The sequence below is a fragment of the Halichoerus grypus genome, chromosome 10, assembly GCF_964656455.1.
Source record: "Halichoerus grypus chromosome 10, mHalGry1.hap1.1, whole genome shotgun sequence".
In the NCBI taxonomy this organism is placed as follows: Eukaryota; Metazoa; Chordata; class Mammalia; order Carnivora; family Phocidae; genus Halichoerus; species Halichoerus grypus.
The window spans coordinates 52080467-52096046 of NC_135721.1; the positions used below are offsets into that span (position 1 = coordinate 52080467).

At 41.5% G+C, this 15580-nt stretch overlaps 2 protein-coding genes across 4 annotated transcripts in view; one reads left to right on the forward strand and one right to left on the reverse strand.

Annotated features, from left to right (window-relative positions):
* LOC118533304 (uncharacterized) overlaps window positions 1-15580 on the forward strand; it is a 187285-nt gene that overhangs the window by 137570 nt on the left and 34135 nt on the right. The window lies entirely within an intron of this gene.
* The window catches only part of ANTXR1 (ANTXR cell adhesion molecule 1), a 223709-nt gene that overhangs the window by 92937 nt on the left and 115192 nt on the right, over window positions 1-15580 (reverse strand). Inside the window, exon 13 of one of the 2 annotated variants that reach the window (XM_078056456.1) lies at window positions 14557-14788. The exons of the other annotated variant lie outside the window; for it this stretch is intronic. Within the exon in view, the coding sequence (XP_077912582.1) occupies window positions 14723-14788 (66 nt within the window). The 3' untranslated portion in view covers window positions 14557-14722. Of the gene's footprint in view, window positions 1-14556; window positions 14789-15580 lie in introns of those variants that run through there. 2 annotated transcript variants of the gene reach the window in all.

The window sequence follows — 15580 nt, forward strand, 5'->3', positions numbered from 1 at the left end:
ATTTTTCCCCACTCCTGTGTGTCCTTCCATGTCGAGGGCACCCTGTGTGTGCAGACCTTCTCTCCCCCTTTACTCATTCAATGAAGAAGGCCTGAGTGAACCAAGCACGATGCTATCTGTTCTCCCTGTCCCTCCCAGAGCATGCTGCTCCCACAGGTTGAAGCTGGTGTTGCTGGGAGGCCCGATGCTTACACAATTTGGGGGAGCCTCTTTAAGAGAAAGAACATAAGAATATAAATGCAAAATTATGAGGGCCCCTCCCAGGGCCTTAGGAGGAGTAGGAGGGACCCATTCAAGTCAGCAACCTTGCAGCTCAAAGCTCGGCTGCCGGGTAACTCTGCTCCTGGCTCTAATCTTCCCTGTACAGGCCCCATGCCCACGATGAGACTGGTAAACCTATTTAATTCTGGACTTCAGTTTCCAGCCTATTTGCTGCTACCCTCAGTCTTTAGCCTACAATAATAAAGGCAATAGTGAGGTTCACCTATCATTTTGGGGGCGTCTCATTTGTGTGAGACATATAAAGAAAGCGTTCTATGCTTTGTTACCTCCACCACAGTGGCCCCGCCAATATATCTTCTTTCCACATCACCCAGGACGGGCCATGGCAATGGTAACGATGAAGTCTGACAACAGCACACATAGATTATTAACCGAGGGGTTCTGAGAGCCCTCACTGACGACGGTGGGTTAGCTGTTGTTCTAGGATCTCTGCCAGGTTTTGTAGATCCGCGTATTAACGCAAACTACTGAATAGATCAGATCCTTTCACGTGGTTAGACTAGGCTAGCTTTTCAACATTTAACATGAAAGAATGAACTAGCAGGTTTATTCTGCCACATTGAAGGGCCATTAGCCAGACTCTGCCAAAAATATGACAAGAAAATAGCTGGTGATCCATTCGAGCTTCTTAAAAGCTGGCAACGAGATGTCCCTGGATTCAGTTGGTGACCGATGATGCCATAGGGCACGTCAGGACGCAGCGAGGCGGGTGGTGACGGCGTGAGGCTACCCAGTGGCCCCTCTTCATCTCCTCCCTCCACCCTGACCCCTGGCCCTTCGTCTCTGCTACTGAGTGAGGCTGTGTTTGAAGCCCTCAAGGGAAAGTGACCCGTTCTCCAGGGGCAGCTCTGGTCCATGACCTTGCCATCTCATGGCAGCCTGCTGGTTCTAAATCCCGAAGAGGCCGTCCTGGAGAGAGGGAAATGTGCAGAGATCAAGAGACTTGTCTTCTTCAGATGAGAGGTCCCATGGAGGCAAGGGGGGTGCCCTGCACCCCGTGTTGCGGCCCCCTCAGCTCCAGGTTGCTTTCCTCCCTCCCAGGACACGGGCTGGCACTTGGGAGGTGTCACATTCCAGGGCTCTGAAGTGGAATTCAGAACTATCCTGAGCAGCTGCTCTGAGCTCTGTTTCCTGCTCAGACAAAACTGGTGGAACATGGGCAAGTTTTATTTTGTAAGATGAAATTTTAGTCATTTTATTGCTGCTGAGAAGTTCTGGATGGGCAAGGCTCAGAGACCAAGATTCTCTCTCTCTCTCTCTTTTTCATAGCTTATATATCCTGACTATTATTTCTCGAAGCAACTTTCGCGATTATCTAACTTCTCCACCCAACCCACCCTGCATTTTATTGGAGTTCTATTCTCCCTGCGTCTGTGACTAGTACTGGACTCTCCTGAGCCTCCTTCCTCCTCTCTGATGATCCCTTATCCACCTTCCTCAGGGGCTGCTCCCTATATTCAGTCCCTTAAATATTTGCATGGACCACGGATCCATTTTTTTGTTTTTTGGAAAGGTATATAGTTTTTATTTTGCTTGAAGCGTGTCTACTTCTTAAATTCACTTCAAAAAATCATGGTAAAAATATACAAATGAAATGTGCCATTTTAACCATTTTTCAAGGTGTACAATTCAGTCTATCTACAATGTCATGCAACCCATGGATGCACTCTCGGTCTGTGCTGGTTTCTTTGTGCCACTCTCCACGGGCTGTCTCATTTCCTTTCAGAGTTTAAACCCTCATCTCCATACTGAGGACTGACCTCTTTATCTCTAGCCTAAATCTCTCCTCAGTCTGCAGTGTTGGTTGCAGTCAGGGTTGTTCAACTGTCCGGCAGGTCTTACTGATGCCTCAAAGTCAACAGTTCAAACCGAGCTCCTTATTCTCCCCTTCAAGTCTGCTAGTTCTCCTCATTCAATGGCACTACTTACCAACCTAACCTCTTCTTGGATCTGTCCCTGTCTACTCCTCCTCAACACCGCGGATTAGGGTTAGAAACTTATTCTTTCTTTCCTGGACAGTGGCAGCTCTCTCTTCCCTGGTTTCTCCACCACTATCTTGCTACCCCAAATTCCATCCTCTACAGCAGCATCTAGATTCATCCATCTAAAATGTTGTTCTGATAGCTCTAACAGCTCCTCATTGTCTGCACAATTTTGTAACATTTGAGAATTTGATGAAAGTGACACACCCCTTTGCCCAGAAATGTACACAAGTACACATTCACGTTTACACACAAGCTCACAAATTTTGATGACAATTTCAGGGCATCCATCAAATTCCCAGAATCCATGATGGGTCCTTGGCTCGAGGCCCTTCACAGAGAGGCCTCTCTTATTTCTCCAACCTCCTCTCCTCTCCACCTCCCTGCTCACACTTTGTGCTTTGACAAAAGTAAACGTGTGTACCCTCGCTCTACCCTTCTATTGTGTTCTTCTCCCAGAAACACCCTTTCGTCCTTTCATTGCTTGGGTAGCTGTTTCTCATCTTTCACGTCTTAGCTCAGGCAACACCCAATTCATTCCTACCTTGCCTACTTATTGAACCCCTACTCTGTGCTAGGCCCTCTACAAGCACAGGCAGAAAAGATGGACATAGTCTTCGTGATCACAGACCTTGAAGTTGAGTGGGGAACACAGACAAGAAAACATTACCAATGAACTCTGAGTTTGTGCTCTCATCTTATATGTCCACCTTAGCATTTACTGTGTATTATAGAAATGATATCATTATGGGCTTGTCTCTCTCACTGAACTGTAAGCCCCTAGAGGACACAAGTCTGAATTTACCCATCTTTGTAACATGGAGACATAGTACAGTGTTTCAAACATAAAAGGACTTATCACTCAAGTATTTATTAGGTGGGGGGAAATTAGGATTTAGCAGGCTAATGCCTTCAACTGCTAGTAGGTGGCACTGGAACCGATGTTTCCCTAGGCTGCTCACCCCCCCTCTAAGGCCCCATCGCTGGAAACAGCTCACTAACCTCACTGCAAAAAGCTTGGGCTTTGGAATCAAGAAAAGATATTTAAATCCTAATTCTTCTACTTATTAATATGTAGACTTTAAAATATTAATATGTAGACTTTAGATAAGTTGTTCAACTTCTCTTAAACTTCCTTTTCTCTACATATATGAAGTTGAGATAATTCCTACTTCCCAGGATTGATTTGATCCTTAATGAGATAAGAGGTGTAAAGATCCTGGCATATGGCCATCCTTCAATAGATGTGATTTCTTTTTCTACGCCCCCTTGCTTCTATGCCCACGTCATGTTCCTGTTGATGTGCCTGGGCTTGGTCTAGGCGAATGAATTTGATTCCTGTAAACGGTCTCCTGCTAACTGTGGCTGGAGCTATGGTGTTAGTGGGTGGCCCCAGGTTAGGTATTTGGGAGACAACAGGCCCTCAGATGTCCATACCAGTGTCAAGAAAAGGGAAACCCATGTGGGTTTTCCAATGGCAAATTTAATTGCCCTCATTAAAGGTGATCAAATATTAATGTTGGTAAAACATAATCAAACATTATGATTCATTCCTGCTACCTGAGAGGTAATCTGGGCTAGAAACGGCAATAAAATTGATAGACACCGAAGACACTGGGTTCCTTAACCCACAATGTAGGCAGTATAGAAAAAATATTAGGTGAGAATTACCTAAGCCCTAGTGGAACTCCTTTTAAAAAGTATAGCTATAAAGTAATGAGGCTTCTTGTAGTGAACATAGCAAAACCCCCACATCCAAATAAATCTCATTCCCTCCAAACTTAGTGGCTTTGGACGCTGGAGACTCTCCAATGATACAACCATTGCTCAAGGTAGGGACCTGATTCTATGAAACAATCCTGAAACACCTCCCTTAGAACTGTTTTTGAAACCAATTTATAGTCACGTTTTGCTTTTCACCAAGGAGGTTCCCAGCTTGATTAGCTACCATTCACCAGACCCGGTTCCCACAACTTTTAGGGATTGTTTTCATTTCAAAGGATGATGTTTCCCTATTCCCCTATTGAGGATATTCAAATACCATAACTTCGAAGTGATGGTAATTTCAAAGGAGTGCAGAGGATAGTTGGCATTGTGACAGTGTTGTTGGAGAAAGTATATGGCTTTCCAAGGTAAATATTTTGAAGGACTAGCAATCATTTGGATGTGCAAATTCTAGTTTGCTATAAATCTTATGACTTTATGCCTTATGTGAATAAAACCAGAAGGACTTAGATAAGCCATCATTGGTAATGGGATTGAGGGGAGATTGAAGACACACTCCTTCAAATTCGAGCTCGGAGGTCCTTTGTCATGGAAGGACACTCCATCAAGGTTTTCCAGCATCATCTTGGTCTTCTTGTCACCCTGAGCCAGTAGAAACACTTCATCTCACTCACAATGGTAAGGGTGATAATAAGTACATCTTGGATTCATTCAGCACTTTCTTTCCATAAAATGCATAGAGCTTGTTAATCAAAACCAGTTTTTAGAGAATAATTCAGACAAGATGCAGCTCATTAGTACTCAAAATGCCTTAGTTCCTGTGAGTGGGCTGTTGAAATAGGATTAGACAGAAAGTTCCTTAGTAATGCTCAAATACGATGACACTGGAAGAGAAAGGCTAATTTCTTATTTCCATTTTTTGTTTCATTACAGGGACTGGTCTCCTTGCCTTTAATGTAGCTTTTTATTTAAGGTATGTGCTTAATTGGTTTTCTTGGTCATCCCTCCCATATTAGTCAGCATCATTATTACCTATTATCAGCAAGTAAGCATACCTACTGTACACTGTTAGCTGTTGCCTTTGATTATAAACTTGGAAAGGTAGAAGCCAGGCCTATGATTTGGGTGGTGTCTCACATACATAGATGCTTACCAGTGGTGACTGATTCCTCAAAACTATGTCTCTGAACTGAATTATAGAGTCTCTGGAAACCAACTAATCATTTTCTGTTGAGTTTCTAACATATAGTCAGCAGCAGGAGACACAGAAAGATGAACACAGTCAGACTCTACTCTTGTAAGATGTCATCACTGTTCAGTTAGAAAGTCAGGACTGATTCACAGGGCTCGCTCAAGGAGCAGCACAGGGTATGTGGAGTTAAACTTGAAATGATGCTGCAAACCACAGTGCTTGAACTCAGAGCAGAGAGAGTTCAGGAGGCTTGCCAAGGTCAGTGAGGCATCCTGGGGCAGGTCCAGGCAGCACTTGGCAGGCCTTGAAGCCACGGTGAAATTTGGGTAGGTGGAGAAAAAGAAAGGGCATTCCAGAAGGAAAGTGAAATGTGATCAAAGGCGAGAAGTAGGCACAGACATCACTTTCTTTAGAGTGAGGAGGTATGGAATGCAAATTTTTGATCATCGTCAAACATTTTTATCTATTAGGAATCAATGCATTCACAAATTTTAAGTCCAGCAGGTAAAGGTCAACTGAGGTTGACGATTGGATTCTATCATCAGCAGCATTTGTTAGATATTCATTTAAGTTGAGTTTGTACCTTTATACACATTCTCAAAACCTTGAACTTTTAGATACCTTTTCCAATTCCATGAATTGGGGCAATGAAGGTAAAAGAAATTGCCTTAGCTGCACCTTTCATATTTCCTTGGCCTGCAAATGAAGCAGTTCTCCTGACACTGGGTTGTGTGTAAAAGAAACCCAGGAATATTTTAGTTGTCACTTACTCAAATGCTTTTTAATTTTTTTTTTTTTAAAGAAACAAAACATTAAGCCCACTGCTTTGGTCACTGACCAAGCTAACATCTGTTCTAGCAACCACAGTAATGGCAAAGGAATGCTAGTTATAGTTGCTCGTGGCACTGACGGACTCTTGTTTTAGGGAGATATAAATTAAATCACTGACCTCTGAATTTCCTAATGAATAGGGGAGAAGCTGGTTGCTTTGCAAAGCAAAGGTGTTTATATACTCTTGTGGGACTTTGTCATTCTGCAGGAAGCAGAAGGAAGGGCTTGCTGGCTTTTGGGGAGTGCAAACAATATAAATCATGTCAGTCCCAAATAATGTCCTGATCAGAAGTCCCACAAATCATGTCCTGATCAGAAGCAGTCCTGGGACAGCTTGCGATTTGGTGCAATGTGTCCATAAATTGCCCCCCGGGGATAATATGGCCTGGGTTTGGCTGCTGTCTCCTGTAGTTCTGTAATAGTCTAGTCCATGGGTTTTGCCAATTTTGAACCATTTAAGGAGCTGGCAATTATTTCAGTGTTGGCAGAAAGGAGATCATTTGAGGCTCTCTCTTCTTTTTGGCCCTATTTCCCAAACTGTTAATCAGTCCTTCCCTTGCGCCTCCTTTTCTACTTCTGCCCTCCTTCTCCCCTTCTTCCTCCTCCTCCTTCTTCTTTCTCTCTGCTGCCCCCATCTTTCCCCCTCTCCCTCTCCACTCATACACACTTTTTGGACCCTATTTATTTATTTATTTATTTAAAGATTTTATTTATTTATTTGACAGAGACACAGTGAGAGAGGGAACACAAGCAGGGGGAGTGGGAGAGGGAGAAGCAGGCTTCCCACTGAGCAAGAAGCCTGATGCGGGGCTTGATCCCAGGATCCTGGGATCATGACCTGAGCCGAAGGCAGATGCTTGACGACTGAGCCACCCAGGCGCCCTGGACCCTCTTTAAATTGTTCACTTCTTCCTACAATTGTGCCTCTCACAGCTAGATTCACTAATCCAGAACGCTCAACCCAAAAGACTCAAACATTCAGAATAGCTCCAACAACCCAGGAGTAGTAATGAATGGACACACTGGTCACTCACTAAAGATTGTGTACTTAGGACATACACTTACTCTCAAGTTCTTATTCAGAGACTAGAGATTCTTCTTTTATATACAAATTGTAGAAGCTTGGTTGTCTGGTATCTGATATCTTAAACTGTCAAATTAGAAAGGGGGCATCTAGAACAGAAGACACATGTATAATACCAAGAAGTGAGTGGCCAGAAAAAGCAGAACCATAAACTTCAGATAAACCACGGTGTTTGGAAGGGCCAACAGCCTCAGAAATCGAGGGTTTCATAGTGATCTGGCTCACGATTAGGTCATGGCTCATGATTTTAGCTCATGATAAGATGGTGGAGAGTAACGTGTAATATACAGTATTTTACATCCATTTTTGTACAAAGGCTTCCATAGGAAGAAAGACTAAGGTGTAGGTGAGGGATAAGCTCAATCGACATGTGTCTTCTTGGTTCTCTTGGTTAACGATCTCCCTCCAGCATAGTCCCAACCTGTGACAGCAGTAAGTGTGGTCTGTGGCCCATCTGGTGATAACACAGTTCTTCGGATACACGTCTATTTTTCATCTCCCCTGCCCCCAGCTAATAGTTTTCTTTGTTACTTCTCTATGTGTCTTGTTTTCTATTCTGTTCTTACTTTCATACTTTTGTCCTTCTCTTTTTTTAGAGGGATTTACTCTGTTGTCCTCTAATGTTTTGAGTTCAATCTTGGCTAATTGACTTACAAATTCCTTCTTTTCTAATACAAACATTGAAGGCTACAGATTTCCCTCTGAGAACCCCTTTAGCTGCATTCACAAGTTTTGCTATGTGGCATCTTCATAATTGACTAATTTTAAGTATTTCCTAATTTCCATGAGTATTCCTAATTTCCATTATGACTTTGCTTTGATGTCTGTTCAGTAGGTTTAGATGTCTGTTTGGTATTTCCAAAAATGTGAGATTTTCCCAACTATGATAAGCCCTGCAGTAGCACCACTGGCTATATGATGAAGTTGGCTATAATGTGGTTGGTGATCAGCTCCGGGCCTCTTTCTATCCACCCCTCTCCAAAGGAGAGAGGCTAGAGTTCTCTTTTTCCACAGTGGATGGGGTGGATGGTGGAAAGGAGGTGACTGATCAGTTTTGTTTAGCATATGTTTCTTTTATTTTTGACACAGTACAGACTGATGGGAAATATTTCATTGAATTTAAGATGCATCCTTGTAGATAACTGATTATTTGATGAGCCATTAGGGAAAAATATGGCCAATTAAATGATGATATATTATTGATTATCTGAAAAGTCCCAATTTCAGAGATGTTAAAATGTGCAAAAAGTGTGTCTTAGAATTTATAAAATAATGGTATTTTTCCCATTAGTCTTATAATTGTGTAACCCCTATTTAATGCAACCAAAAAATTCTGGACCCTTCTTAGAACATTTTGCTGTAGCCTCATTGTGTGTCCACTAGATGATGCTTAATTGCATTATTCAAATCATTTGTATTTTATTAACTTTCCTTGGACGGCTTAATCTATTAATTACTGAAAGAATTGTATTTTAATCTTTTGTGGTGGTAGATCTATCAATTTCTCTTTGTAATTCTGTCAATATTTGTTTCATACATGCTGAGGATATGTCATTAAGTTCAGACTAGAATTATACCAAGTTAAGTGTTCCTTTTAACATTATGTAATGGTCCTTTTTATACCAATAACTTTTTTTGTTTATCTAATATTAATATAGCTATACTAGCTTTTTGTTGTTATTTTTCTGATATAACTTTTCTCATGCTTTGATTTCCAACCTTATATTTTATTGAATGTATTTTTTATTATAAACAGCATACAGTGTGATATTTTTTAAACACAATTTGTCTCTGTGTTTTTTAACTGCTGAGTTTGGTCCTTTATATTTATCTTGGTTATGGATTATTTGGATTTAGCTTTTATTTCTAAAAATAAATATTGCTATCTTATATGTGTTTATCACAGAGTTTCTTGAGAGCATAGATTCAGAAAAAATTTTTTTTTCTTATTTATTCTCAAAACAAGGAAATTTCAAACTTAGGGCAAACATTCTTTAAAATACTTTGAAATAAAAATATTGAAAGTCAATTGCTCAAATATCCAAGAAAAACAAATCAGCTCCAATCCTCCAAAACATATTTGAAAAGATATGCATACAAGGGTTATCAAAATAGAGATGTTGGCAAACTGTTTTTATTTCAGTTCACAAACAACATTTGATATCTGAATTCTGCATTCTGATATTCCTGTGGTCTTTTGCCCTTTCTAATGACAGTATGAGAAACCACAGGTCATCTTGTTAAAATAATAATAATAAAAAGTACTAGATATTGTGAAAAAGACCTTGAATTATGTATAGATTTCCTGCAACTAACTAATAAAGAGATGAGAATGATTTATGACTAGTATATCAATTGTTTGTAAACGAGAAGGTGTGTTTTGAGGTTATTTGAAACAAGCAGTTCTCAGAAGGAGCTCAGAAGGAGCACACTTTGGTCTGAAGTATAATCTCTTTTGTATTAGGTGGAGGTTGGCCAATTTGAATTGCACTAAGACAAACCATCTCCGGTGTCACCTGCAAAAGGATCTCATGTTTATTTTCAGAATATAAAAGCTAAACTCAGTTGTTATACTACATAGGACTTCTAATGTTTACCTTACTCCTTCACCAGCTTACTTTTAGTTTTAGAATTACAGAGTTTCAGCGCTGGAAGGAGTCTGAAAGCTAAGTCCAACTGCCTGTCTGAGGCTTGAATGGCATTTACATAGTTCTGCCAACTTGTCAAGTTGCTGTGCTTGAATACAACACGAACAGGGAACTCACTGCCCCCTGAAGCAGCCAATTACATAGACCATTTTAAAAACTGAGCCACAAACTGGCTATCAGCCTATTCTACTCCTTGGATCTATACAATAAAAGCAGACACTCTTGTCTCAGGACAGCCCTCCAAATACTAAAAACAGCCATCAAGTCTTCCTTTGTCTCAAGCCAAAGAGTCCCAATTCTGTAGAATATTCTATGTAACCTACCATATTTGGCAATACTTTTCAAATATTCAGTTTCTCTAGGCTCTCCCTTGAAGCATCTTGGTATTTCATACAATACTTAAATGAGATTTTACCTCCACCAAGTTCAGAGGTTCTGTTGCTTCTTTAGTCATAGATACGATACTTCCGTTAATTCAGAAGCCAGAGCCTCTTTGGAAACCACATCTGTGCTGATTCTTACAGAGCTTACAGCACAGGGTAAGGACTAACTCTGGATATCTACTGTGTACCAGGCCAGCTATTTAAGGACCAGGATTTCAGCCCCCACATCGATCTGATCCCAGAGCCCATGTTTATTCCCATTTTTCTTCTCCAACTAGTCTTTCCCCTGTGTTTTGTTAAACCACATCTTTCAAAGGATATATTACCTATAATTACAGCAATAATAAAGTAAAGGCCATCCTTTTTCAGGGCTGAGTACTAAATGCTAATGAGTCACTTGTAGCCCTGGGGCTGTGCGTTGGCCACTTTTGGTACAAAGTTCCCTTCAGATAGCATAAAAGTAATGGAGCCTATTTCCTTTCCAAATGGACAAATTTATAAATCAATGGCATGCAACTTAATGTTATTTTGTTAATATACTTGGAATATGCAAATGATGGATTGATCTTCCTAAAATAATGCTTTGCAATTCTTTTGAATGACTTCCCATTGTCCAAGCTCCACCTCCTGTCTGTCATTTAAATCCTCTTCAAGGTCAGCCTCCTATTTCCCCTCTATCTAGTCTCCTCTTACTCTTCCAGGCTCTGTGAACAGACGGGGGCTAAATGAACAAAGAGAGAGGTGGGTGTGGGAGTGAATTGGACAGGAAGTTGAATAATGTTAGGATGAAGAAAGCTATAAGGTAAAGTCAGAGTGTGGGTCCTGGCCCCACCCTCCTTGACTAGGTGTTTAGAAAGGACTTGTCTTCTCCAGGGGCCATGTCTTAGAATTGAGAAACAGTTCAGGGAGGGTCTTGTTGGGAAAAGGACACTCATGGGATAGAGGTTTTGGGCTGAGTAAATCATGAGCTGCCTACTTGTTCTCCCTGAATTTCTAGAATGATTTGTCCAGCTCTCTCTTGCAAGAAGGTGGAGAACACCTTTTTGGGTAACTGGGACATAGTCCACTAAGTCTAGTAAGTAGACACTCCTCAAAGTGTGTAGTGCTTGTGTCAAGTGACTTATCCGAAGGCCTGTGTGGAGGTTCATGAGTTTTTGGAACGGATGGAGGAATTTCTGGGTGCCTGCATGATATTTGCCTTTTGTACCCCAAAGTGTAAAATATATACCTCTTGGAGTATATATTATGTTTTGCTGCCTATGTTGTGGGTTCTGGAGGGCATGCAGGTTCTTCTTTGGGTCCTTAATATTTTGCCTATAGTACTATTTTAATACACATTGATCTTGATATTTGGCCCCATTTTTCCACCAACAACTTCCTTCCTACACATCTTTCCTTACTGAAGGGACGCACATGCTTACAGGTGTTGGTATGAAGTATCTACCCCAAAGATAGCTACCTATTTTGATTTATGGACTGTTTTGCTGACCTTGGAAAAGAAATAGAAGAAAATAGTCTTCTCTGATTTCTACTTTTTTCTGAAGAGCATGCAATAATATTTTATTATGTTGGAAAGCGAGATTGCCACTCAGCACAGGCTACTGGACTCATTCCCTACCAAGCTGGTGAAATTCAAGCAATTTTGGCAAGGACAGCCATGCCAACTGTCTGTTTACCTACATAGTCCTATGACTTCAAAACCAGGCTGGATTTGCATCTTTCCAAGTTACTTCAAAGAAATTAGTAACAGGATTGAACTGATTTGCAAAGTGAACCCGGGAAGGTGCCGAGGACAGAGCTCTGAAGGCAGTTCTGGGAGGTGGTCCTTACCCCCTCTTTGTAGCCTCTCCTGGGTAAAGCCACCACAACCTCCATCTGTGAGGGCCAGCACACCCCCTTTGGAGCCAGCCCTGAGAGAATGGGTGAGCTGCCACAGCCTAAGTTTCTGGTATTTCAGTGTGAGCTCAGGCCATGCCAATGCTCCCCAAGTCACGACTTTTTTACAGTTACTTAGATTCTTTTTTTTTTTTTTCCCTGAAGATAAGAGGTATTTATTTCTTGAATGAGGAAAGATTGGAAGTTAACATGAAAACTGCATCATGTATGATGTTTACATTAAATATTAAAGAAACTCCAAACTGTGGCAGATAGGGAAGGGCTTTCCAACTGGTCCCTGTTGTTTAGTTTTGGACCTGTTCTCCTGATACTCCATCCCAACCAATCACAGCCACAGTGGTCCAAAACATGCCTTTACCCAGGCCATACCTTTAGCAATTGCCTACTCTCTTTCTGAGTTCATGTATTGTCTCTTCTGTTCTCAGATTCCCCAGACACTCTACTTATGCTCTCACAAGGCATTGCTCAATTCTCTAGTTAAGAACTTATCACATTAAATTGCAATTCCTTCCAGACTTGTCTGTTCCCCAAGTCTTACATCTTTGTGTTCTTTGTGCTTACCTAATATAGTTACCTAGATTCTCTATCAGTCGCTATGGTTTCTGCCTCACTCCCAGCCTTGTGCTGTAGACCCTCCATGGACCGGCGGCCTCCCCTGAATCTCGATCCAGTTGAATGGGCTATTTCTAGATCCCTTCTCCTGGTCTGCACCCCTGGCAAGAGTCTTCTCCTAGTGGAGCTGGTGCTGTTCTGAGGAGGTCTTTGACTACTGCCCTGTCTGGGTAACAACTATGGTTGTAGTTTCTCAGCTGGCAGATTTGTCCCTCTTAAATCATGCCCAAGCTCGCCATGCTCCTTGGATGTGTACACTGGGTTGCTGGCCATCCTCTTTGGAGGACTATCTCCCAACCAGCTCAGTGGCCCCTGTTCTAATCCTGCTGTATTCTGGCTCTCTTTCTCTCCTACCAGCAGGTGCCATCATGATCTCAGCATGACCCAACTGAGTTCATTCATTCATTCACTCATTCAGTTACCAACTATCTGCTGAATACTACGTGCAGGCATTGTGCCAGGTGCTGGATTGCAATGGTGAACAAGACACAATCTTTGTTCTTTCCTCAAGAAGCACATGTGCTACACTGTGCATTGGAGGCAATTTTTCTTTTCAATATCTGTGTTGTTGTTTTTTACTCCAAGTCTCCAATTGTGCCCGACATATAACCTATCTCTGTATGGTAGCTGGAGGTCCACTCTTTTGTGAGACATTGGGAGCCATAAAATGTTAAAAACAATACTGATGCTCACTGGGGCCTCTCTTCCTGAAACAAGGAGCGACAATTCTATGGCTCACTAAGCCTTACTGTGAGAGATGGAAGCAAAGGGAATACTTGGAACGTGGAAAAGAGGCATTTGGAGAGAAAGTTTTATAGTCTTCGCCTGGCAACACAAAAGGGAGAAGATCCCTAGACTGGTCACATTGGGCTAAAATTATTTTCAGCAAATTCTTATTTTTATACCAGAAAATACTGTCCAAAAGAAGGAACATAAAAGAGAGGGTCTGATTTTAAAATCTTGGGATTCTTAAATGAATGAGGTTGGGAGTAAATCAAAAGAATAAATCATTTTTTAAAAATAAATTTTAATGATTTTTTGTAAATTTTGGAGGACAGTTTGTATCAGGTAAGCATAATAATAAGAGTCTTATGTGTTTAAGATTTACCTGGCAAGCTTATTAGAATGCAGACTCCTGGGCTCCCTCCAAGAAATTCTGATTCTTCAGAGTTTCTCAAACCGGTATGACTGACATTTTGGACTGGATAATTCTTTGTCATGGGTGGCGGCACGCCTGTGCATTGTTGGTGTTTCTTTCTCTCCCTTTCAAACAAGTATCAGTAGAAAAATACCACTAGTTTCAGAAAAGAACAGTCTGAATTCATGAAAATCTGAAGGATGAAATGGTTAAAAAAAATCCTTGGGAAATAACACCACGTTCATCCCCATAACACCAGGTTCAATCCCCATACTCCCAAACCATGGCGAGTTGTAGCTACTTCAGGGGACGCTGGAAGATCCAGTCTGTTGTGAACTCCCTTCCTGAAGTTGCATTTCTCTTCTGCACGGAATGGTACCTCCTCTGATCAAATGCCTCCAGACAGTCTCGGCATGATAGACCATTTTAATAATAATAATAGGAATGTTTATGTGGTAATAATGCAAACACTTTAGTAAATACTTGTTTTAATTCATTCTTTGAAATAGGCTAAGTATTCCCCTAATGTTCCTGTTTCCTTGGTTCATTTACTGAGAAATTCCTTTTTTCAAAAATAGTGAAGAAACTGCAGCCTAATCCTATTTGACTTTCTACCAGATCTAATTTACTGGTGTTTCCCCTCGTTATCCTGCAGGCAACATCTTCACAATTTTCCCCAGCCTCTTCCTAGAATACAAGCTTATCACGGACTCAAAAGGAATCATAGCTCTTAATTAGGGAAACATTGCCTGTTTATATTCTACAGGGCATGAGCAGCAAATCTTTTTTTTTTTTTTTTTTTTAAGATTTTATTTATTTGTTAGAGAGAGAACACAAGCAGTGGGGAGCGGCAGAGGGAGGGAGAAGCGGGCTCTCCACTGAGCAGGGAGCCCCATGCGGGGCTCGATCCCAGGACCCTGGGATCATGACCTGAGCCGAAGGCAGACGTTTAACCGAGTGAGCCACCCAGGCGTCCCGAGCAGCAAATCTTTTCATGAGACAGGCCATTGGACTTCTATTGGCAAGGAAAGAGAATGTCAATAAACTGGTAAGCAGCTGTCATTCTTGGACAGCCCACCAGGTACCCTAATATACTTTGCCTTTAATCTTTGCAACAACCATGCAAGACAGGCCCAGAGACGGGCTCAGGTAAATGTGCCAACGAACACCCTACAAAGTGGAGGGGTTAAGATCCGAAATTAGGACTTCGACTTCATGTTCTGTATTCTTAATTCCTCCCTTGTGCTACAATTATAAAGCCGTTGTTCCAGTTTTGATGCCTCAGGGCTGAGTTTGTTGCATTTTAATTTTTATTCAAAAAGAATTTCTTCGAACAGTGACTTGACATGGGTCCTCTCCAATTTGCTCAACCTTGCTGCCACTTGTAGCCCGGCTGCTTTTCATATAAAGCAGTAGGGGGAAAGACAGGTTGTCCACGGATTCAGTGTTGAGTTTAGAACCTTATGTCAAACTTCAGGTCTCTTTCCTTTTTTCAAAGATGGTGATTCTCTAATACACTGGAAACCAATATCAATCAAATCCTGATCATAATTAATAGGAAAGGGTATCAGCTGGGCCTGATTGTTACATACAGGCTGATCGAGGGCACAGAGTGTGCATCCTCAGAGAGTAGTTGCCAACCTGAGAAATGGCCCCAAATTAAGAAGGTACCAGAAACTGAAACAAAATGAGAGGAAAAGAAAAAAAAAGGTTATGGTTCCCAGAAGGGACCATGAATTAACTGTGCTCTCAGGCATATCTAGTCCTTCCTCAGGTTGGTTTCTCTTTAGCCTACAGCCTCTTCCTG